Raw genomic sequence first — 25,311 nt, forward strand, 5'->3', positions numbered from 1 at the left:
CCAAAAGCTGCATTAATACATACTGTTATATTAACAATGAGTTGTATGAGCATACGTAATTAATTGCTGCTTTAATCCAATTATCAACAATTAGACAATATTATTACCTCTGTAATTCCCTTCAGCTCTCCAGAGCATTTTAGGGTCTTTCAGCTCTATATTTTTCTTTCACTGCTGACACCTTTACTGCTCTGACTCAATCTCACCGCTCTCAACAGGCACCAACTGAATCTGTTTGCTATTACAGCCAAATCAACAGTTAAGGTGGTAACATATCTGTGTTGTGATAATTTGTTGTGCTGTCCAAACGTGGCCAAAACACTAGTTCATGCAAATGCAAGTTTGACTTGCCTACTTACAGTTTATAGAAAGTAAGATACTTTAAAAACACTGACAGTGGATGTAGAGAAACTTTTTTTTACTAAACATAATCTAATCTTTTACACAGCAGACAGAGCAACGGATTTGCTCTGTTCCAGGAAGCCGCAGCAGTTAGCCAGCGTGCACAGTATCAGGATCCTGACACAGAGGCAGCGAAAATGGAATTCAGCCATCCTTATTTCCATCATTTTACACCACTGCTTTTTCTACTGTGCCACGCCAAAATGTCTTGTTCCTTTCTGGCAGCCACACTTTTTTTTTCAGAGTATAGGTATGAAAATCAACCTTGAAAATAACTTGAGACATTAGTCAGTCCGTTTATTTGTGGCTCAGGTATTTTTATCCTCGGAGGGTGAATGAACATGACTCATTTGAGAGTCTTCTGCTGACTTTTGTGTTCATGTGCTGGTCAGAAATTTTAATTATGAGAGCGGCTGCCAAAAACACTGAATTCATGAGCAACAGTGTTTTGTGGTAAAATCACCCCCAGCCAGCACAAAGTCAGCGAGCATGGACAATGTGGTGAATAAGATAGCTGCTTACACTCTGCAACAATTTTTGTATCATGTTACTTTTAATTAATAATTCTCCCTGCCAATTTTTCCCAACAAATGCAATTTTCTTAACGCCCTTATCCCTCTGGACTGGCCTCACTGGAGTCACTGGTGTTAAGTAGTGAAGTTGATACAGAATAACTCCCGAGCTCTGACTTTGAGTCTAAATTGTGTTTTGAAGGTGAGTGTTGCCTCACACCCTACAGCTCACTACGTGTGTCTTAACAGATGAAGAATCGCTCCATTTACTCCCTAAGACTGTCCATTCAGCCACTTTAAGAGAAATCAATTGACTTGAGGCCCGAGGAGAGCAGCCCTCCACAGTCGCTGCCATTTTGACCTACAAACGACGCCTCTGCGACCCCCCGAAGGCTTGCCTCTGTTTATATATGTGTGCTTTGCTTTATGTGTGTGCATGCTGGTGTGACAGGAAGACGAAGAGACACAGGCAGGAGGGCTCTTTAAGGACAGTAATTCACATGGTGCAGAATATTTGTGATGGGAAACTAAGCAGAGGTTTCAAATATGAAGCATGTTTTCATATGCCATTGTTTCAGTGATTATTGTCTTCCCTTAAGTCAAGGACAATATGAATCCTATTATCACAGTGGTTAAGCATTGGTTGTCCAGTTAAAATGCAATAGGCTCGAGTGACACAAATATTTGATTTTTGTGATAAAGCTGCCAAAATCTGCAATGTTAACAATCAGCACCTTTTTCATCCATTTGAATCAGGATGGTGACTAACATGGTTTGTGAGGAACACTAAAACTATTTTCTTGAGTAAGTGAACCATATGCACAGTCCCTGTTTCATTTTAGGATCTGTCATATTCTTGCTGATATTGAAAAACTTCTTCATGCAATTGTCGCATTCCCTTTTCAATTTTATTTTATTTGTACAGTGTCAAATCACAACATACATTATCTCAAAGCACTTTACACAGTAAGATAGAGACCTTACAATGTCATAGAGAAACCCAACAGTTTCCACACCTTGGTGACTTTGGAGGGAAAGAAAAACTCTCTAAAATTGAACAGGAAGAAGTCTCGAACAGAGGGACTCAATGTAGGCGGCCATTTGCCTCGACCGGTTGGGGTGAGAGAAGAAAGGTGGGTGGAAAAGAGGAAAGAGAAAAGAGAGAAAGGGTAAAGGGAGAGAGAGAGAGGAGAGAGAACGGGAACAGTTGTGTAACTGTCATTTTTTAGCTCCGTCAGCCAGTTTGTTATAATGAAAATAATAAGAGTGATATTTAAGATGTAATGATATTAATGATAGCAGCACCAGTTATGATAATAATAATAATAATAATAATACTTGAATAATAATCATTATCGTCAAAATGATCAGGGAGGCTTCTTTCCTCTGACTTAACTAAATCAACTATTAGCATATTACACGTCAACTTGCTGCTGAAAATGTGATCATGGTCTTATTATCCCTGGACTTATTTTAATATACTGTACATGCTGGATCTGACTTTAAGAAAACATAACTCACTCCTTTAGTCAGGGTTTTACATTCACACAATGTCAGTCTCCTGAATACTACCAATGTGCAGCCCTTTGAGACCTAATCTGTGACATCAGGCTATAATTCACTTTGACTTGACTTTACATGTGTAAACAGTTGCAAACTTTCAGGATTGGTGGATGCTGTGGATTTCAATGCATATCAATAATGATAATGTAATAATAAACCTTATTTGTGTTGCACGTAACTAAATGCTTAATATAAATAAAAATAATGAACAGATAGCAAATCAAAACAAGAGAAAGATAATGAGTTCATAAAACAAAGATAATAAAATAGAGTTACACACAAAATAAAACATTTATAAAAGGTTTATATAAAAACAAATGTTTTAAGAGGAGATTTAAAAGATGCAGAGGATGTTTCCTGACTGATCTCAATTGCTTGACTGTTCCAGCCACCAGCTGTGATCTGGCAATAACCAGCAGAGCTCTGGGGGCTTATAAGTTCTTAAAATAGTTTGAACTGAGGCCATTAATTGCTTTAAAGGGGATGAGTACAGTTTTGTATGGCGATATGATTAAGCCTTGACTGTATGTCCTCTTTGAACTTTCTGTTTATTAAAGGCAGTTGCTTGAATGTACCTCTGGTGCTTCTGCATTGTGGAGTCACCAGGGATCCTAGCTGTGTTTGTTCCCTATGGGACACCGCAGTTCTAAAATACGTTGCATGAAGGGCACTATGTTTTCTTCAAAGTTAACTTTCACTACTCTGTAAGGTAAACACAATAAATGATTATTATAAAATGGCATAACTGAAACAACACATGGAGTTCATCTTTGTATTCAGTATTTTTAAGTGTTGATTTACAGTACAGGTTTTAAGGCAAGGTTTTAAGTGGTGAGAGCTTGTGTTTTATACTGAGATACTGTTGTTGATGTTAGCTGATTAGCAGTACAATGGTTGAGTGTCTATTCAGTGGAAGTGGTGTGGGGTGAAGCATTCACTTTTATATTACATATTACATTGATATAGTAACCACATGTTAGGACTACTAAAATAAATCCAGTATGCAGTAATCTCTCTTTTAGGAATATACTGCATGTTCCTTTTCACTTTCATGTGGTTCATGATGAATGGAGTACATCACTACCCCCTGAGGTGCCTGCAACTCCTCTGATGTGCAGCTGAGACTTAAATTGGCCTTTGGGTCAATAACAGGTCTCATCCTCTGCCCTTAACCCTCAACCATCACATGCGTGATCCATTGGGATTGGACAAATACATTGTCTATCAGCGATTGGCTGAGTCCATTGTTGGTTGTCGATTGTTTGGGGGATTTTGTCTGATCTAATTTTGCTAATATAGTGGTCTGTCTCCTCGAGACCACTCTATAAACAATAGGCTGGCACTTTATGTATTACATATATCATATTAGATACATCCTTTCATTGAGTCCATTCTGACTCTGATGGAGACACACACACACACTGACTTAGCTCTGACCAGCTACAGTTTGTACATAATTTTAGCTTCTCAGTGTCCATTTGTTGATTTGTTTATAGCCACCACCAGAATATCAACACTGATCAACACATAATAACTGATACTTTTCTGAAATTAGTCAAATCTTCATAGCTGTGTTTTCACTCATTCATTTATTCATACACCTCCTCCTGATTCAACTCGCTCTCTTTTGTCTCTCTCTGTTTCTATCACCTGCTCTTGCTGACACACACGCACCGACACAAACACAAAAACAGTTATTTGTCATTTGACACATCTTTAAACTCAGACCTGGTAAAAACATCATTTGGTCTTCACGAATGACGATCTTGATTATTTGCATATAGAACGGGAAAATTTGTCACCTAAGAATCATTTGCCACAGGTTTTGCAAAGACAATACATTACCTGACTTAGATTCAACATACTCTTCCATCCATTTGCTGATAGCATGCTTATCATGCCCCCTCTCTCTCTCTCTCTTCTCTGCAGGAACCTGTTATACAGCCTCCCTGGAAAGACTTCTCTGTTTTCCGTCCTGAGGTTCTCACAGGAAGCCGCCCTGCACTGCAACGTCTCCAGCAAAGCAGTCAAACACAATGCAACCGACAAGGAAGTGCTTTGCCACAGCACCATGAACCAGTCTCTGTCTCTCATCCTCAGGGCCATCCGGTCAGCAGAGAGGCTGGTGTGTTTCGGCTTGGACTTGTTTGAAAATTACCAGAGAGAAGCAAAATGATCTTGGCTGATGCTTGGATGCACTCAGCAGCAAAACCCACAACTTATCAAGTCAACAATATTCAAATAGATGTGGAATATTAAAACACAATCGACCCCCTGACCAACCTCATTCAAAACCTTATATTATATTAAAATGAATTCATGGACAAGTTGAGAGAATCCACACACATTTTACTATTGTTCAACAGAACATTTAAATTTAAACTAGGATTAAATTAATAAATGCAAAAATATTTAGATTCTGTCTCCACAGACGAAGCCATGGTTAAAGTTTCTTTGTGATGGTGGCTGTTTTTATTGCTTAATACAGGGACATTTTTGTATTTTATAACTTGGGTTTAATTGTGGCCATTCTGACTATGAATTAAGCTAACTTCACATGTCAAAATATATCTTTCTATTTTCTCCTGTCAAACCAAATCTCAAACACCTCCTTTTTTTTACCTGATTTCCACTTTGTCTTATTGAACAGATTTAGCACTCAATTCTTACTAAGCGCTCCTGCTGTATTGAAGCTTCAGTTCTAACTTACTTTGGAGTAAAGTGTTTAACAAATGACTAAATGTAATTGTAACCATTAGCCACTGCTAGCAACATCACAATGACTACGTATATGAGAATAAGACCCAGGTTAAAAAATACTGTTTTTCTTTCTTTGAAAGAATTCTATAACTAATTCACCTTACAACCTAAACATTGTAAGCAATAAGCCATTATATAACTGGCCAACAACAACATTTAGTTGTTCTACAACCACTGTACGCCATACAACTTGATGGCTTGATTTAAGAGTAACATCACATTTAAAACCACAGAACACAGCTTTTCAATTAATCTATTGTTCAAAGCAATAGATTTTTTTTTTTTCAATTTAGTCAATGAACAGCACAAGGTCAAACAGTTCAAACACATGTTTTAGGTGTGTGTGTGTGTGTGTGTGTGTGTGTTTGTTCATAGATGACTGTAGCAAGGGTTTCCTAGTGGCACAAATGTGAATGTTGGATAACAAAGCCTTCTGGAGCCCAAACAACACCCACAGTAAATGTGTTAGTGTAGGTAGGTGTAAAAGATGCAGTGGGTGAGCATGACATTGTTCCACACACTAGACAATCCTTCAATTCCTCAGTTTGAAGTGAAAAAAAGCAGTTGGTGACGCTGAGTCCTCGTGTAGAAGGGCCAGGAGAGTTTGCACCTGCCAGGGGCCAACGGGGATTTGGCAGTGACAGGGATCAAATACGGGCAAACACACATGGTGGAAGTATGTTATAATGCCTGTGATCAAAGAAGTCTCCGTTTGAGACAGTTTGTTTTAAATAAATTCAGAATGAGACAATTCTACTATATTAAATGTACCAAAAATGCAATTGTCTCTCTTCAGAAACAGTCTTCCATCATTCACAACAATCTCACAGAGTGGATGTGATGAAAACACTCAGAATTCTTTAGTATGACTAAGAGAGGATAAACAGCAGACTGCAGCCATTATACACAGATTCCAACTGGATGCATTTACAGCCATTACGCACTTGCTCTGTGTGTGTGGACGTCTTTTCTACTTTCTCAGTGTCTGTGCTACACTTCATGTTTTAAGTGGCAGAGTTGAGTGTCATCTCTCCACCTCCTCCTTCTCTTAATTTTTCGTACATTCTCTCCATTAGTGATGCCCCCACCCATTGATCTCTGTCATTCAGTGGCTGTTTGTGCTGCTTATGACAACAGATTTAGGAGTCTGAGGCTGATGTGCTGCTTTAATAGCCTGCACAAGCCTAAATAGAGACCGGAGCAATAATAATAAATCAGCATCATTGGAAAAAATAATGAACAATATAGTGAGGAAGAGTGAATGTTGGTTTATGGTTGTCAAAGTTGTAACCAAGTCACTCAGCTGATCCAAACAAAACTACAAAGCAGACATCAGCAGCTCCTTTACAAGGAGCCATGTGATTCAACATTTGTGTACAAAATACTCTGGGCTCCAGATTTTTTGTAGTTAGGCATGATATTTGCTAGAATAGTGTTTCAGAGAAAAACGATGGAGTTTATTTTGTCTCAAACTGCACGCACGTTAAAAACCACGCCCGTGCATATGATACGAATGCACAAGGATTCCTACTCTGCAGTTATGGAGGCGCAGGGCTGAGGGGAGTACGATTTGCCCTCCCCTTCCCAATGCGCTAGTGAGTATGGTTTTGCGCTTGTGTATACTGTTCTGTGCCCTCCTATTAAAAGTGTGGCATACTTATTATGTGCGCGCACTTTGAGACTAAATAAATGCCATAAAAAACAACTTCAAACAATTTCATACCTTAGCTTATTTGTAATAGTTTGAATGTGATAGAGTTTTATAGCATGATGGGGGGTGGGAGGGCGTGATCTTTTTGCAGCTTGTAATTTAAGAATAAATCTGAATTGTGATTTAGGATCTGGAAATATTCCAACAGCACTGTCTACAAGTCTTACTTGCACAGATAATCAGTCTATTCCAGTGTTTAGTGCTTCCACAGTCATAATGATGTAGTCAAATAAGCTTATTTTTAGTCTTAGAATAGTTTTTTTAAATTACATCTCAATTTGTAGCGACAATTTGATACACAAAATTTTGTAAGGTGTATCGATTATTTGTATTCGAATGTCCAGTTTGTAAATAAGCAGACTTGCAATACTGATTGAGAGAAACAAAAACTTTTCAGGGATCAAAATCATAAATTCTCATTGCTTTAAATATTGTGCCTTTTATCAGTAAAACATATGCTTTAAATTACCATGTGAAATGGAATACCAAAAGAGTTTCATACATTTGAGCAGATTGATCAACTACCCACCACTGTGTTAAATAATAGAAAGGTATCCAGTGTATTGTTAGCTAGCTACAATGTTTCCTTTGGTGCATGTGGTAAATACACACAGACTGCATGCATATTGAAAAAAGACATTTTGCTTTAGAGTCAGTCTCAATGTGTCTCTTGTACTGGCTGTTATTTTCATAAGAAACTGCTGTGCTAAACTCGCCTGCTTGGAATTGCTAGTCAACAGTGTCAAGACAATACTGGAACAGTACTGTGTTTTATTGTTACTATTCTCGAAATCCAATCAATCTAAGATCTGAGGTGCTTTGAATCAAAAGCTGTTGCCTTGTTGTTTTGAAAAAGGGAAAAATACCAGACTTGCATGGAATTTAAGCAGTGGACTACAAAGTCTACAGTCACAATTTACTGGGAAGGACCAAGGAAGTGATTGATGGTTCACCACCACCTTGAACACATCATTTAAAAATGGTACATTCCCTATTTCAGAGTGTAAAAATCAATGTATGTTGTGTCTTGTCCAATGGTGAGACACTGATGAGTATACACTGATACTGTCACCGTGGCACAAAGTTAACAAACCATAATAAGCACTAAGTCCCAGACGGGCAGCATCAAACATTCCTGTAGGTGACACGTAACTAACATCCTGTCAGTAAAGTCCCAAACCACCAGTTTGAAATCAACCATCCTGAGGCACAGTTGATATCGCTCACACAACAGTTACCCTATGACACACAGATACTGGTTTTGATTCTGATTACAGTTGGCCTGATGTGTTACAGTATACAGTACAGTAAGTGCTGCAACACAGCATGAATCTTATGCATCTGTTTGTTGTAGAATTGCATGGTGATACATTTATGGTGAATTTCACTACTACTCATCATTGTGCTTGGACTTCATGCTCACACTGTTTGATACAAAGTGGTTATCTACCTTTTTTGTTTAAAAAGACAAAAATAACAATCCTACTTTGATTATCTGTTCTCAACTGGTACATTTACAGTAAATTAGAGGGTACAAGCATTCACATTGTTAATGTCGGTAAACTAATATTGCATAAATGCGATGATCTGCAATACAAACTGCATGATTGCACAACCAGAGCCTACACCAGAGGTCTCGCGAACTATGTACAGTATTTATTTGAAAATTGAATGATATGCAATAATTTTTTATAAAATTTGATGATACTACAAACTACTGTGGAATTTGCACAAAATTTTGAATTTTCTCTGTGATGTTACTGATTCAAATGAACTCCCTAAGCCGGTGCATTTGCAGAGAAACTGCTGACGCTGAACTATGTTGTTTGTTTTCTGTACTGTGCTTTTCCAAAAAAAAAAAAAAAAAAGATAAAAATATGTCTTGTTATTGTTTGAGGTTTTTGTGAAAACCTGTGGGAATTTTTTTAATGTAAGTGTTGAATAAGCTTCAATATGTAGATGAATCTTCTGATGATTCAATAGCCTGGTTTCATTGTGCATGTCATAATAACATAAGTGGCACATGCAGGGATTTTTACTGGCATGGATTTTTGCCCTCTTTTCAAGTCGTGTTGAACTTTTAATGCAATAAAGAAGATTTTGAGCATTAACACAGCAAAGTGTTTTTTTATACATTTTTAACATCCCATCAAACACTTCTGCAAATTAATACCAGCCCACAGTCGTATTTTCCGTGTCACTGTTACTGCAGTAATGTAGACATGCTGTACTACATGCATACATAGATCATGTCTGACCACAAGCAGAGTTTAGAATACACCAAAAATATACTTTAAGTAGGCAACAAAATATTAAAGTACCCATTATGCAGAATGTCCTGTTTCAGCATCTTAGATATTACATTACTGCATTATCACTGCAATGTTGCTGATAAAAGTGGGAGTTATAAAATAATAAAACCTTTTTTAATTTAATTTTTAATAATATATTATTAGTTGTTTAGGATATATTTTGCAAAAGCTTAGAAACCTTGTCTGTTTAACAGTGGATCGAAAAGTTCAACATTTGTATTTGAAGTTTTGTGAAGTAGAAATATGAAGTGGCATGAAATGGAAAGACAAAATGTACAGGTACCTCAAAAATATTCATAATTATGGTGCTTGAGTAAATGTGCTTACCGACTTTGCACCACAGGAGAAGGAGATCTGGGCCACTGCCCAGATATAGCAAATAATAGAAAGCAAGAAGTAGAGTGATGTGAAAATGAATAAGTGCAATTGATCTAAGTTGAAATAAATAGGGAACTACATCAAAAAGAAAGTAAGTAAAAATAAATCACTTGAAGCATACCCACTACCATGGGAGAAAAAAAACATTCTTAATATCACATGTCTGAGGTTTTTTTCTGCACTCTTTTCTCATGTTAGAAGAGAAAAAGGTTTTATGTGTTTGATATGAGATACATATATTTCATGGCAGAAGATAACACAGGTTGTGAGAAGTTTTGTTTTAAAATGGAATACTTCAGTATGGAGTAATAATTGGAAAAGGTATGTCAGTATAGGATGATATGATGCAGCATAGATTTTAAGCTGTATAACTGAGTATATAAATAAAATGGATTTATTATATCAGTATAAAACCCATTTTCCTCTTTTTTTATTAAAACGAGATGTGGCCTCTTTCCAGGCCTCGTTACTGTGGTTTCTCCTTTCAGTTCCAACGCTGTTTATGTGGAGCTGTGGGCCCATTACACTTCATGTTTATTTCAGATGCTATTAAATTTTGTGTTTTTTTAAGACAGAGCGGATCTGCTGTACATCTGTGTATTAACCATTAGCTTTACGGTTCAGGCTGGAGCACTGGCTCCTCCTGGGTTCACTCAGGGACTCGGTGACGTTTTGCGCAGAGCCGCCTGCTGTAAGATGCGCAGCTGTGGAGACCACGGTCCGTCTGCGCTGGATTTATTAATCCCAGCTCGAGTTCTTTTATTTATCCATCTTTGTTTATTGTGTTCAAGCTCAACCTCAGAGCATCACCGGGAACGTGCAGCATCCGGAGGACCGTGCGCGTTCACGCGTCCACAGAGAAGGGCGGAAGGAGAGAGGAGAGAGGAAAGAGAGAGAGTGAGAGAGTGAGAGAGAGAGGGTGGTGGGAAACACGGGGGGATGAAAATGATGGCGACCGTCGCAGAGGAGATAAGAACCCACACAAGCCCCCGCCCCGTCCCCGACAGCAGCCTCAGCACTGTGTCCATCCAAATCAGGCGGAAGCAGCAGGATAGGCAGTGGAGGCTGCGCCTTGTTTACCTGCAGTGCTGTGAGTACCCACACACCAACACGACGGCCACACGCAGCAGCAGCAGCAGCAGCCCGCAGCAGCAGGCGACTCGGTCCCGGTCAGAAAACACAACGACACACGTCACCGCCTCGACACTTTCACCAACAATAGTTCCGTCACCACAGGACGAATGAACATAATACACGTCACCCGTCACGTCATTAAAGAACAGCACCTCCATTTAACGTGTTATTGAAGAGGCGCTGGACCCACGTGACAAACACACACGGAGCACGCGCAAATTCTTCTTGTAAATAAATAAATAAACAAGTATAAATAAATACAAATTTTCCTACAATGCATTAGAGATAAATGAGCTGTCCTACCTCACCAAACACTAAGTTCAATTACCTACTTCCTAGAAAATGATGACATTTTGTTAAAGTAAGTGCTTGTTTCTACCTTGTTAGCAGAATACTAGTTGTGTTGAATTGTCCACTTTTCTAATGTTCCACAAGTTTCAATGCAGTCGAGCTAAATGAGCTGTTCCTTCCTCACCAAACACTAACTTCAGATCAGGATTTGGATTTATCATTAAATCCGTCATACATTCAAGAGCAGCAGTGCTTAACCCTACTTCAGATTGAAACTTTTTATATTGTGTATACTGTGTCTGGGATTCCTATAATGTGTCATGTTTAGAAAATAATGACATTGTGTTGAAGTAAGAGCTTGTTTTTACTTTGTTAGAAGGATAATGGCTGCATTGAATTGTCTGGTTTTATTAAAGTTTAGTGGGGCCATTTGTTCAAATAGTCTGATAAATGTTCTTAACAATTAGCTTCCACTGCTTTTATTGTTTCTATAACTTTATCCAAAATACTTACGTTTTGTTGAGGTGTTACTTTTATGAAATAGCGATATATAGAATATTTCAGTAAATACAGCCTGGAGGTCCGTAGAGTAGATGATTGACATGTTGATAAGTGATGTAAATCATGTAAACGTGAATGATTAAAGCATGTCTATACCAGTGAAGCTGGTCAGTGGGTAGACAGTAGAGGACATTATAAATACGTGATAAAAACTGTCCTATAAAGAATGAGGCCATAGGTCATATGTACTAGCATCACATTACGACCCATAGTTCTGTTTTATTGTTAGGCGACCTTTAGCGGCTTTTATGTCCAGAGCATAGGTTATGTGGTATAAAGAGGGATTGAGTCGACTGTAGGAAGACATGGAGGTGGATGGGTCGACAAAGTAGGACTTCCACACGGGAGACTGTTTGTTCCTTGTGCAAATCTAAAAATGAGCATTGTTTCTTTTATCCATGATGCTTCCACAACATTAAATGTGTGTTTACTATTATAACATGGTGATGAAAGTTAAAGGACCAACCTCGAGGAAGTATTTATTCTAACTCAAACCATGATCTGTTCCTCAGCCTAACCAAGTAGTTTTTGACTGATGATTCAGAGAAAAAATATATGTTGGTTGTTTTTATCAATCTGACCCACATATCACTTGAATACCCTTTGCTCTTGGCTCCTCGGTGATCTCTTCCTGCTCCTCATTTCTTTTCTTGAATAGTTAACCAGAGTATTCTGGAATAACTGCAATTGTGAATGAATGCTGATACTAGAAGGAAAGTGATTGTGGTCATACAGTTTAATGGTTTAATCTCAAGATAAGGTGAAATCCACTGTTCTTGACAATCAAAGTTGAGGTCAGGTCCAAGTCATGGGTCATGATTAACCAGTTACCATGTAGCTCTACTTTTTACTGTAGGCTATAAGCAGTCACTGAAGTGTAGTGCAGGGGCGCGGTATGAATAGCTAAAGTGTGTGTGTGACACAGCTTCTGCTAATTTTTGCTTGTGTCTGTTCTGTTACGCTGCTTAGGAACCCCAGGGCTATACAAATTAATCTCATTAATTTGTCCCATGCTTTGTGCACTATGCAGTTTATTGATTGATTTTCCTTTCTAATATGAAGCACCAGGTGAAATGTCAATCACATTGCCCAGGGTGACGTCTTAAAGGGAAGCCATGCAACTTTTTTGTACCTAAATTTAGCAGCTTCAAAAATAGTTTTCTGCTTCACTAACTTTAAAAAGGGAGAATGGTGCAGCTTTTGTCTCCACTCTTCACCCTGACCATCTGTTCTTGCTCTATGTTACTTTGGTGAGCAGGTACAATCTCCTGTGAAAAGTGTGTTGCTGAAATACATGATATCATCATGATTAAAATTACATGATATACGATATGATGATTACATGAGTTGCATCTTTAATTGCCAGAAAAAGGCCCAGCAAATTCAAAAGTAATGCTGAACTAAAAAACATTGATTTAACTCATTCTATCCATGTTTTGACAGACGCGCCAAACCAAGTTAGGTTGCACACAGCAGAGAGTGTAGGGGGGCAGCAGCACACGTGCTAATGTTTGGGCTCCTGCATAGAGGTGGACATTTCTGATTCTTGGATGCATCGATTCAGTGACAGAACATAATTGATGAATTTGTTCCCACCATGGTCATTGTTTATGAGACACATTTAAACCTCCTAGACAACACGAGACGTGACGCACAGTTAGGACATCAGGGTTAAAGTGAGCGGAACGATCCGGAGACATGATCCGACATCATCGATTTAAAAACTAGATAAATGTGATTATCCGTTTGTGTATGAACAGGGACAGAGACGAGCAGACACACACACACAAACACACACACACACACACACACACACGCACACTCCTGCAGACAGAAGTTCTTTCGGCAGATTATGACATAACGCAGTGTTTTAACTTCATTGTTGCAGAAGAAGTGACGCCCCGTTCATCCAGGAACATAAATATGAATTCAGCAGGTTTTTATAAAGATCAGTTCTAAGTGTGAGTGATAAGAAAACATCAGAGAAGCAGAGTCACTTGTAGAGAGTCGCTGCAGGACTCAGTCCACAGAACGCTGAAGCTGCACCACTGCTGCTGCACATAGAGCTGTTCACCTGTTCACAGGTATGCCGAACCCTGAACTGTGCGGAGAATCCGTTCATGCCGTTGTTGTGATCTACAATGTCACCTACGTTGATGAGTCCCGGCCGCTGCTTCCACAGAGCGCTGGTCGTCTGTTTATGCAAAGTTGAATCAATATTGAATGTATCGCATGTTAAGTTCGCACCAAATTAAACAACGCTCTTCCTTGGGCCCTTAACAATAGTGTGAAACCAATAAGATGGACGGTCCTCAAGATATGTGAGCCACAGAAAGAGATTAATGTAATTAGTAGATAGATGGAAGCAGAGGTTATTTGGCATTTCTGCTTGAAATGTAACTCGCCTTTCGCAAAACGTCTCACTGAAAGATTACAACAAGAAACCGGTGGGGAGACACAGCCTTCCATGTTTTGTGGCAACCTGTGCAGCAGTAGGTTGGGATGTGAACCTTGCTGTGGCATCGAACATTCTTAATAGTACCAGCGTTTTGACATTCAATGTGTTTTGAGGTCGCTTTTTCCATGTTGCATTCTCATTGTTCTAATTCTGTCTCTGTGACACAAGTTATTGAGTCATTATATTACATGCCCTGGCAGCCATGAGAACACAGACAATATGAAAAAGATTATAATGACATTTCTAATTACTGATGCCATATGTCCCGCAGCCATCTTTAGAGGGTTGGTGGAAGAACACAGAGGAGGATTGATATGAGAGTGACAAATGATCACCCTGATTTGAAATGACAGCTTATTTCTAGTGATGATGCGAGGTCTGTGGAGTGCAAGTGATGGATTTGAATGTGGCGTGAAAGTGACCCGCCTCGTCAATACAACCATCAATGTGTGATGTCAGAGGGTTGATGGCTCTAGTTGTCATCACAGCAAATGGTCTCACAGCTGTCGCACAGTAAATGATTGTACGATGAAAATATGGAGCATAACCATGAATGTTTTGGATCAAAGTGAGTCTCTTTATTTTTTTTAGTTCAACTCTCTTAGTGAGTGTCCTAGTGGCTCAGGAGATTGAGTGTGTCGTCCACTAACCAGAAGGCCGGTGGTTTGATCCCTGGTTCCTTCAGTCCACATATAGAAGCATCCTTGCACAAGTCTCTAGACAGTGTGTGAATGATGTGTGATAGAAAAGCGCTGGATGAATGTTTTGACTTGTCAGTATAGGACTAGAGGAGTACATGCAGACCTTTTACCACTAACATTCAGCGGCTTCAGAAAGTATTGGATGGCTTTTTGCAGACCTTACGTGCGCCTGTAACCAAGCATCGAGGAGATGCAGACCACACGAGCTGTGATTGGTCGGCTTGGTAGCGTCGCATTTCCGTCAGACTCGGTGCCATTTTTGAATTGAGTTGAAGGAACGAACACGGACGACGTCTTTCTTTTCTTCGTTGCAGTTCTTTAAGAAAATGCAATTGCTCTCCAAAATCTATAGGCTCACTCACACTCGCCATTTTTCTGAAGTAACCAGAGAAGTTGTAAATAAGCAGACCAGAAACCGGAAGACATTCATCACCATCATAGGAACTCTACCACTACCAGCTTTTCGGCGGTGGGATTGCAGCGTGACTCACACACACAGACGCACAACAATGAATGCTCGGCCCCGTGCGTAGGCCATGTGCGTACATACGGCGTAGCTTCAACTTAGAAGAATGAATTGGCCTTAAAATGATTTGAGCAGAACACCAAACACTATGCATGGGGAGCATCCTGTCCCTGAGTGACCCGAACAAAGCCCGGACTTAAAAGCCACAGAGAACTGAAAATGGCAGGACACAGACATTTCACTTCCAATCTGACAGAGTTTGAAAGGATCTGCGAGGAATAATGAGATAAACTGTCCAAATCCAGGTGCAAAGCTTGCAAGGACTTAACCACTAAGACTTGAAGCTATAATTGCTGCCAAAGGGGCTTCTACAAAGTAATGCATCAAGGGTCTGAATACTTTTTAAATCAGAGACTTTAGTTTTGGAATTATGAGGACATTTTTGAGGACAAGAAAAAAAAACAGTTCTCATGTCATTATAGGGTATTACATGTAGATTGATTGTAAAAAAAATATGTATACAATTACAATTAGAGGTGAAAAACACTGGTAATTACCATTGTTTGTTTTGCCATCAAATCCCATGAAAAGACCTGAGCCAGCAATTAGTTACTTTCTTTCTTTTCTTTTTTCCATCCTTTTTCATTTGTTTTTTAATATTTGGCCATAGTAAACACAAAGAACACAGGACAAGAATTATCGTCTAATTTAGTATACCTACAGCTGAACTGTTTTGCAGCTAGCACAACGAACTGAATGTGTTTAATAGTTGATTCTGAATGTCTTTCATGCTTCAATTTCATGGTCCTGATGCATGGTAATGATGTACTTTTGTGTGGACATACATACATCCTACTCTCACTGCTGTAAAAAGTTAGCCTACTGTATACAAATAAACTTGGTATTAAAATGAACATGACTTCAGTGTAACAAGTAATCAATATGCTAGGTAATGACAAAGACATTAAAAAACAACAGAGAGTCATAGGTTTAGGTTTTTGGCAACTAGCTGCATCCAGGGTCCAGCTGAGCTAGACTTGCCTAGTCTTGTTTTCAACTACATTTAAGTTCCAAGTTATAGTCTAACCTTTGCAAAAAAAAGTGTCAAAATGTTCAAATTTCCCAAGCTTAACTTCCCATTGAAAGTTTCCGGAAAGTTTTTTCGAAAATTTACCGAAAAATGTCCGCCCCTTTGCAACCCTAGTTCAGAGCAACTTTGCCACTACAGAAACTACATGCACTACATCAAGTTGATATTACCAGTACATGTGTGATTTACTATTCTTTTCAAGAACCAAGTCAAGTTTGTGTTTCCCCTTCTTCAGTATTTTTCCTAAAATAGTTTGATTTGTGCAGGATGTCGTCTCCCTCTACAGTCTGTCAGAGTTTAGTGCTCATTTCAGGCTTTCTAAAAGATGAGGGGAGGTGTGTATGGCATGTGGAGGTTATATAACCATAAAAATGTTCCCATGTTATTAATAACCCTCTCTCTCATCTTTACTACCCCGTATGTTATAACCAACCTTGGTCCGATGTATCAAAACTCACAGCATAGCAAAATCCAATAGACAAACTGTCCTGACCTGTCTGTGGCCAACCAGGAGGCCTATAGTGTTGTCGACATGTTTAAATAATCAAATCCACATTAATGAAACATTTTCATGGGTTTTCTGCCCCACTTAACACAACGTCAGCTGTTGGGATGCCCTACAAAAGGTCTGAGATCTCTTTCGAAGACCTGTTTTCCCCAGAACTCTTTGCTCTGTGTATAGACGCTACATAGATATTGGAAAACTCCACTTTGAGAACTGCATCTTTTATCTGGAATGGAGATAATTCTATCCAGTCCCTTTGAGTGGGACAGCTTTAGTGACAGTCCGAGGTGGTTCTATCATGTCAGTGTGGGGCACCCTGGTGGTCGGTAGGATGCCAGAGCTTTTTGCCTCACAGCATTAACCATGCTCTGTAGGAAGACCCTTGATCCCTTGTTGCAGACACTGTGCACATCGTTGGTGACTCCGTCTACCTGCTGTTGCCTCAGCTGTTGAAGCCAAATAGGGATATAAGGATTATAGGGTACCTAACAGGAAGGGAGAAACTCAATAACAAGGTGAATGTTCCATGTGTTGTGATAAAACATGCATGTGGGCTTTTCCAAGTTCTGCAGGCAGATGGACAGTGTTCAGAGGATCAGCTCTGCAGTGTCTGCTTGTTTTTTTTGGTGTATTTGATATGATCAGCACAATTGGGATGTAGAGAATGAGGCCGGGGTGATGATAATAATAACTTGAATTTAAATAGCGCCTTTCAAGAGACCCGAGGACGCTTTGCATGTGTCAGTGATGGGATTTACAGCAACATTTAAAGCACAAAGCCCACAATTTTTTTCCCAATCCTTGTTCACTTTTTTGTAAGGTAATGGTAATCATACCACAGCGTGATTTTTATGGCACTTTTAATAAAATGTGAAAGATTACATTGTAGTATTTGAGAGATCTAAGGCCTTTTAGTTTGCATGCTCGGGCCTCTCAATCATCAAGACTCCTGCTCTGCCTCCACGTAGCAGCTCATGGAAACTGGGAGGATAAAACCAGGCCAAGTCAGCGGGGATCTCAGAGACACTGTGGTCTCCACAGGTGTAGTCATATTGGTTTAGACTGTGAATAACCAACCACTGTCCTTGAAAAAAGAAATGCTAAAATGCTGAATACCCAGAGAGAATGATCAAATGTGGTGCAAATATACGTTTTGTGATTGTTTATTTGGGCTCAACATATTTTTTCAAGCATTTGAGCGTTTGTCTTATATAATTCTTTCGTGCCCTTTGGAAATTTGGTTGAGACTCAGATATTTGCCCTCTGGTGGTTAGTATTTTATTTTCAAAGTTCTCCTCCCTCTCTCCCTCAGCCTCCTTCACTTCTCTAGATCTGGGTGCAACAGGGACTCAAGCATAGCTGTCCTCTCTGCGTGAGCCTCATAAGTTGGATTAAAGGGAGCAGTTTGAGTGGCTGGCCTTTTTGTTTTTGGATCGGTCTGCAGAGGGTTTAGAAGCAGGAACTGGAGGGTCTTTGGTCCGTGGTTAGCTTGCCTGAAGAATACAAATATCTCAGTATGAAAAAGCATAGAAAACACTGACAAAGATGTCATGAGAGATTTTGATGATAAGGGCCGACGTCAGTTAGGGACGTTGCTCTGCTGTAAACAAAACACTTGATCTCTGCAGCGGAATTAATACGTTGTGTCCTGCCTCTCAACACTCCAGAGATTTCTGTGTTGTTGTCAGCGGGTCTGAACAGAGAATCTCTCGCTGCGTTGTTCATGCAGGAAAGGCAAATTCTGGAGAAAGCCTGCGCCTAATTGTGCAGACATTCTCTGGAGTTTGTGTTTGAAAACGGCTTTATACTGCTGTGTTAGACTCTTGCCTCCCCTGTTTTATATGTTGTTGGCAGGTTCGCTTCTTTCTTTCACACTTGCTCCACTGATAAGTTGTGTCCAGGTTGTGCCAAGTCTCATCAGTCTTTTTGTTAGAACACTTGACTTCAAAAATATAAATGAACCACGACTTCGGAACTATTAGGGATGTATGCTAACACAGACTGTTCTGTATAAATGACGGCAGTTAGAAACTGTCTGTCTTTATCCTCACGATAATTCAGTTTTTTTTGGAAAGAATAAGGAGCAGAATTGCCAGAGAGGCGGAAGAGACGCCACAAGGGCAATGCATGATGATGTATACTGCTCAGTTAGTGACTATTGGTTGTGCAATACTTTTCACAATGCATTGTGGGATAAGATTAGTGCCCTACATCATGTAACATTTGGACAGCATTACAATATGGCAAATGTACTATATAGTGATCAGTGAGTGATTTTGGATGCAGCCACTGTGTCACTTTGTCTGTTCACTTGTTGTTGTGTTGCACTTGTGTTTGCTCCTGACATGTTCCTCCTATATTATACCGCCTGCGATTCTTAAATATTCTGTGCCTGCTCAGCATCAACTTGAAGAAAAGTTGAAAAATTAAAACATTTTCATTAAATTCTATTTTACCATTCCAAAACATTTGGTGAAAATCAGCAAACCAGTGTCGCTGCAGCAGGTTGTTGTTCTTATTACTCAAAGTCTGCACAGCTGTTCTGTGGTGTAACCTCCAGTGGGTCAGGCTGTGTTGTAGAACCTATAGACACAGAAGTTGAAGAGTCTTTTGACACATTTGGGACAAATGGTCATTTGTGAATATGGGCTGTATGAATATTTTATTGATCGATTAACATGAAATTAGAGGTAATGTCTTATAAAACCATCAAGGGTGCTGGAATAACTCTTTTTGAGGACCATAAACTTGAGATTACAATAAAAAAATGTAGGGCCACCATACTGTCTAGAAAGTGAAAAGAAAAAAGAAAGAATATTACTTCTAATGCCTGAACTAAACTATTTTCACAGTTTCCTCCTGGAAATGAAAGCTATAGTATGTAAAAAAAGAAATGCCAGAAGGAAGACATCAAATAAATGATATCTCCTTTGGGAGAGATAACAGTTGGAGATAATGGATCTGAAGTTCTTAGAATATAAATGTACCACACGTCATGCATCAGCTAAGCCTTAAGCCAATTAAGGAAAGGTTTTGTCATCAGAACATCAGAGGTAGTTTCCCAGCTGGTGCAGCAGCAGGAGAACAAAAAAGAATATCACCAGACATATTGTTTTTTAAAGTTATCACTGTATTTGTATTTGGTCTTTCTAATGAGTATATGTTTCTAGTAATTTTTTGTGTCAGTGTTCAAGCAAGGATTTATATTTCCACTTAATTTTTTTCAGTTTGATCGTCCTCAAGCATTGTCTTTTTGGATTATCCTCCCAAAGAGGTTGAAGGTATAACAAACAAAAAAAGTACCCACATTCATGAAGACTCTGTCCACGATATTTTGCAAAACAAACTTTTTTCCTCTGCTCTTGGGCCTCTCGACTACACGCAAACTGTGTTTTTCGTCACAAGATTTTCCCAACGCCTTCTAAAGTGGACATTTTCAAAAATGTCTGGTTAGCACTGCTAGGTGTAATTACAAGTTTGCAGCAAAATTTTGCATCACTGTGCAACATGACCGACATTCACAGACGTCTGCCTCGCCCAGTGATACTTGGACCACAGTTTCTTCTCTGGTATTTAAGTAATCGTTGATATGAATTTATCTCAACCTACTGGCCGGGCATGCTTGTTTGAACCTTGGTAGTAGGGCTGCACGATATTAGGAAAACATGCGATAATGTTTAATATCACGATGACAATATGACTTGCGATAAATAAACGTAACAGTCCCTGGCTACTGACACAGAAACCATGGACAGCTCCACAGCTGAAAGAAGGCTGAAAGAAACATTTAAAGTGTAGCGAGTCAGCTGAGAGAGAGAGAGAGACACACACACACACACACACACACACACACACACACACACACACACACACACACACACACACACACACACACACACACACACACACACACACACACACACATATACAGACAGCAGCGTCTGTTTTTGTCTGTGCGCTGTTACTTTACCCTCAGGTTCTGGGATCATAAATAGGCTACACAATTCTTTTATATTATAATCAACCGCTCATATTGATGAATCTTATCCGGGACAAACAGTAGAGTTAAGTTGGAGGAGGCGGAGCGTGATTTGACGGAGCCGCCTCGCTCCTCTGTTTTCTCTCCATTCTCTTCTTAATCTCTTCTTCTGACTGTGATGTTTTTGCCATCTTTTGCAATACGTCTATCGCGCACGTTGATATCACGATGACGAGAGATTTCTGATATATCATGCAGCCCTACTTGGTAGTTATTTTTGTGTTCTTGTATGGATATAGCCATATTGTAAAACAAAAGTTGTATAGAATCTAAGTTATCTATCCCAAAAAATATCTGCAGTCGTGCAGACAAGGCATAATAACGTCTCTCAGTCAGATCAATTCCTGAGGATGAACTTGCTTCCCCAAGTTTGTTAGACATGAAACATGAAAACACCTTAGAGGTGTAAGAGCCCCAGCGTCCAACATTCATACACTGATAACAATGGTACAAGATTACCATCTGCAGCACAGAGAGGAGTATGTGGTTTATGTAACATCATGTCAGTGGACTTAGTGGTAATGATGTGCCTGTGTATGGCAGATGGTAACAACATCTTGCCTCTTGATACGTCTGTTTATGCTGAAATCTGCAGCCGAAGGGGAGGAAAGTGAAGGCAGGCGAGGCGGAGCAGAGCGGGTGAATCTCAGAGCAGGTAGTGAGGAAGCCGGTTGCGTGAGAATGAATGATCTCGCAGATGATGTGTGCAGTTTTGTGAAATGTGTTTCGTTCTACAACTGTGAGTAAATTGAAAAAAAAGCAGATGGAGCAGTAGAAGAGGACGGGTTACAGTGGAAGCTCAGCAGAGATATCACGGATGGTGCTGAAGTTATTTGAGGTTGTGCTGCCTGTTGGTTCGTGTTTTATTTTTTATTTTTCAATACACTAGATTATTCCACTGCAGTCCTGCTTACATCAGCTTCGCTGAACTGTCCCTGACCTGGAAATGGAATTAGTCAATCAATAGCTTTGGTAATCCCGACTCAAGCCTTAAAATCGCCAAACTAAACAGCTCTGTCACACATTGTCAAAAATGTAATAATTCAAATAAAGTATAATAGTGAAATGAGTGTCCCATGATTAGTTGTCTCACACCAGCATACAGACAAATCTGGTGGTGAAGTGAAATGTTTACGCCCTGACTTGGGACTCGTTTGTTTCGTCTCAGGACTTTCCTGTCTGGAGTTGAGACTTTACTCGGGGCTTGATAGCAAAGCCTTGAGAATTACACACTTTTGACTTATTGTGCACACCCCAGTCAATGATTACATAGTTGAAGTAAACATGTATCATCTTAAAAAGAGCCTCTGAGCAGAAATACCTTATATTGGACATGCTGAGGCTCTTAGAAATATTTTCTTGGATTATTCTTGGTGGTTTGTGTGTTTGTAGTTTGTCTTAATTTTTTTGAATATGTTGATTGTTATAACATAGCTCTGTTTTTCTTTCTAGATTTCTTGACCATTGCAACAATATTAGGAACTGGAATCTTAGGTGAGTACTTACTTGTATCTTTTTTAATATGGACGGAGAACTGACACTGTTACTGCTCAATACTGACAGTTCACACTCACACACATACTTTCACCTATGGTGGATTTGGGGAGTTTGTTGCACAACACAAACTTTACAGTAGGCCTGGGGAAATTACACTTAAAGATCTATATTTTCTAAAAAGAACATTTCGATTTTGCCTTCCTTGAAAAACCTCTGAATTTTGGGAACATGCATTTAATGACCATGTGAATGTCGTCTACACACATGGGATGATCAGTTAGATGTTTACTAACAGTGACTGTAATAATTTACTTAATGAAGGGAACTTTAATGAAATTGGATTTATGGTTTTGGGGGAACACACTCTTGGGATCACACCACGCCCTGAACATTTACTGTTGAATTAACATCTTTCTCACAGTCTCCAGAAAACCTGAAGTTACACAGTTCTCTTTTTAAAGGTTACTGTACTGAATTGCAATTATATACTTAGATGTGTATAGTTCAAGGTTGACTCGTTTAACCCAATTGGAGAAAATAAATTGTGAGCTATATTTGTATTTTTTACAAGACAATTTTTTGCAATATCATTTCATTTGGAACACAATTAAAGCTCTGTCCATGTCTTGGCTTTCATTGGCAGAGCAAATTTAACTGTGGTTTTATGAAGTGTAGTTAACACCAGGGAGATTTTTGTAGAGGTGGAAATTACACGGGACATAACATTTAACTACTTTGTTTTCAGCAGGGTCTTCATGTAGTTCCACAAAGGTGGAGCCCTTCCAAGTTAATACTTGTTCAATCACTTAAATCTCATATTGAAATCAGCACTATCCATTAAATTTTATGGTAAGTTTGAGCCCGAGCGGAAAGGAGTGTCTGTGAGAGAAAGGCGAGCAGAGATGGTGATAGACAGGCAGGTATACATGCTTAGAAAAAGTCACACATTGGTCTAGTGCATGTCTTTAAATCTTTATATTTCTGTATGTGTCTACGTTGTTTTAAATTTTTAGGTCTTCCAGTAACGATAGCCCACGCCGGACTGGTGCCTTTCCTTGTCTCCTTTCTTATTGGCTTTTTTGTCCAGGTGAGTAATACATGGCCTTAAAGGGATAGTTCACCCAGAAATGAAAATTCACTCATTATCTACTCAACACTATGAAGCATATGAGTCCACAAAACACTTCTGGAGTCTCAGGGGTACACTTTCTTTAGAGCTGAATCCAATACAATTGAAGTCAATGGTGAATCCTTCTTCAAATGTAATAAAACAACAGAAAAACATCACATGCCTCCATACTGCTCCTGTGGTGTCATCCAAGTGTCCAGAAGCCCCGACATTCATATTGGACCCGAAACGTGTGTCCTCTGATATCTCCCGACAAGGTGCGTTCATGGACCGTCGGACGTGCTAACGTCTGTTAGCTTAGCCACTCCCGTCGAACTTTTAGGCTTAAAACACGATGTAGATTACCTCATTGACTGTTTTGAAGCATTATTCCGGAAACTATTGAGTTTCTTCCTCTTTGCCTTTTTCCAGTGGTGGTGTTGTATTTTTCTCAGAGGCAACAGCTGGAGAGAGACTGTCTCCTGGTATTTTACCTCAAGCGGAAGTATAAAAGGAAAAATTAAAGGTGTTGTGTTGATTTCACAGTTTGCGCGCATGTAGCGACCAGTCGGTCAAGCTAAACTACGGCTTCAAACAAGATGAAGATCTTTTATACATGTCACGTCTGCTTGAATGTTCGTGTGATAAACATTGGCAAAACAATAAACACTCTCAAACAGCACATCAGTGAATACAAAAACTCGATAAAGATTCAAATTATCCAGTTTGTCACTAAGAATAATGGATACTCATGTTCAATTTCTTCTCTTTGGTGTAAAGGCACAGAACACACTCAGTCTTCCCACAGGATGGGATGTGAATAGGAGATTATGTCAGAGAAAGTTATGTTGCAGCTTTAAAGGCACATTGCCATTTATCCTTATGTCCTCTATTTGAAGCCAGTCTGTGACGTGAGATCTCGCCCGGTGTAATGAAACAGATGTTTTACATCAGGACTGTTTAAGGGATTGTCTTTGCCTTTAAGTTACGGCACTCACTTGTTTTCCTGTTATCACTTGAATAATGTCCCTCACTGATAGCCTGCCTCTATAAATGAATGATGATGTCTCTTCCCATCCATCGCTAAGCCGTTACGCCAGTCTGGTCTTTTGTCATAAACGTGTATTTGTGAAAAAGCTGATTGGAGAAATTGCAGAGAGAACTCTGTGTTCTCAAGGTGAAATTTACCTGAGAGAGGAAGAAAGGCTGACTGAGATATAGTTACTGAATTGTAAATGCACCAGTATACATTCAACGTTATTGCATGAAATGGCAACACATGTATTGTCTATCCTTTGTTTTGTAGGGCTTGCTCATCTACCTGTTTGTGGAGCTGCTTCAGAAATGTCAGGTGGTGCAGCTGGAATCTTTAAAGGTAAGCAGCTGACAAAGCACTGTCTGCATTTACCATCAGGTTCCCTGTGTAAATGCTGAGAGCTTACACACCAACACTGACTAAAGAAGAAGCTAAGGGCTAAGTGAATGGACATTTTAAAGATAATATAGAGCAGTATAGTATCCGAGACCCAACCAGAAAATCAAATGATATTTCTGATCTTGTCACCTCTTGCCTGAATAGAGCAGCAGTCTGTATGGAGTGCTGTGGTTTGAAACAAAAGTGTGCTATTTTCAGATTATAGAAAATATAACTTTTTCATTTTGGACATTAAGACAATCAGAAGTCACAATAACAGGTCCCGGGAACTAGTTTAGCTGCATGGAACGGAGTTGTTGTTAATGTTTTCTATCCACAGCATATCCCCCACAAATATTCACTATCCTGCAGCTTCTCTCTTCTATCCCTGACATCTAATAATATTAAT

At 39.3% G+C, this 25,311-nt stretch overlaps 2 protein-coding genes across 2 annotated transcripts in view; both read left to right on the forward strand.

Annotated features, from left to right (window-relative positions):
• Positions 1–6,458, forward strand: part of LOC117760528 (inactive N-acetylated-alpha-linked acidic dipeptidase-like protein 2) — a 473,414-nt gene extending 466,956 nt beyond the window's left edge. Inside the window, exons 19-20 of the mRNA XM_034583636.1 lie at positions 4,407–5,787; positions 5,830–6,458. Coding sequence (XP_034439527.1) covers positions 4,407–4,653 — 247 coding nt within the window. The 3' untranslated portion in view covers positions 4,654–5,787; positions 5,830–6,458. The remainder of the gene's footprint in view (positions 1–4,406; positions 5,788–5,829) is intronic.
• Positions 6,459–10,365: 3,907 nt separating this feature from the next.
• Positions 10,366–25,311, forward strand: part of si:ch211-51h4.2 — an 88,995-nt gene continuing 74,049 nt past the window's right edge. The window contains exons 1-4 of the mRNA XM_034582161.1: positions 10,366–10,728; positions 22,336–22,377; positions 23,394–23,467; positions 24,795–24,863. Coding sequence (XP_034438052.1) covers positions 10,578–10,728; positions 22,336–22,377; positions 23,394–23,467; positions 24,795–24,863 — 336 coding nt within the window. The 5' untranslated portion in view covers positions 10,366–10,577. The remainder of the gene's footprint in view (positions 10,729–22,335; positions 22,378–23,393; positions 23,468–24,794; positions 24,864–25,311) is intronic.

This window comes from Hippoglossus hippoglossus, chromosome 4 (assembly GCF_009819705.1).
Source record: "Hippoglossus hippoglossus isolate fHipHip1 chromosome 4, fHipHip1.pri, whole genome shotgun sequence".
Lineage (NCBI taxonomy): Eukaryota > Metazoa > Chordata > Actinopteri > Pleuronectiformes > Pleuronectidae > Hippoglossus > Hippoglossus hippoglossus.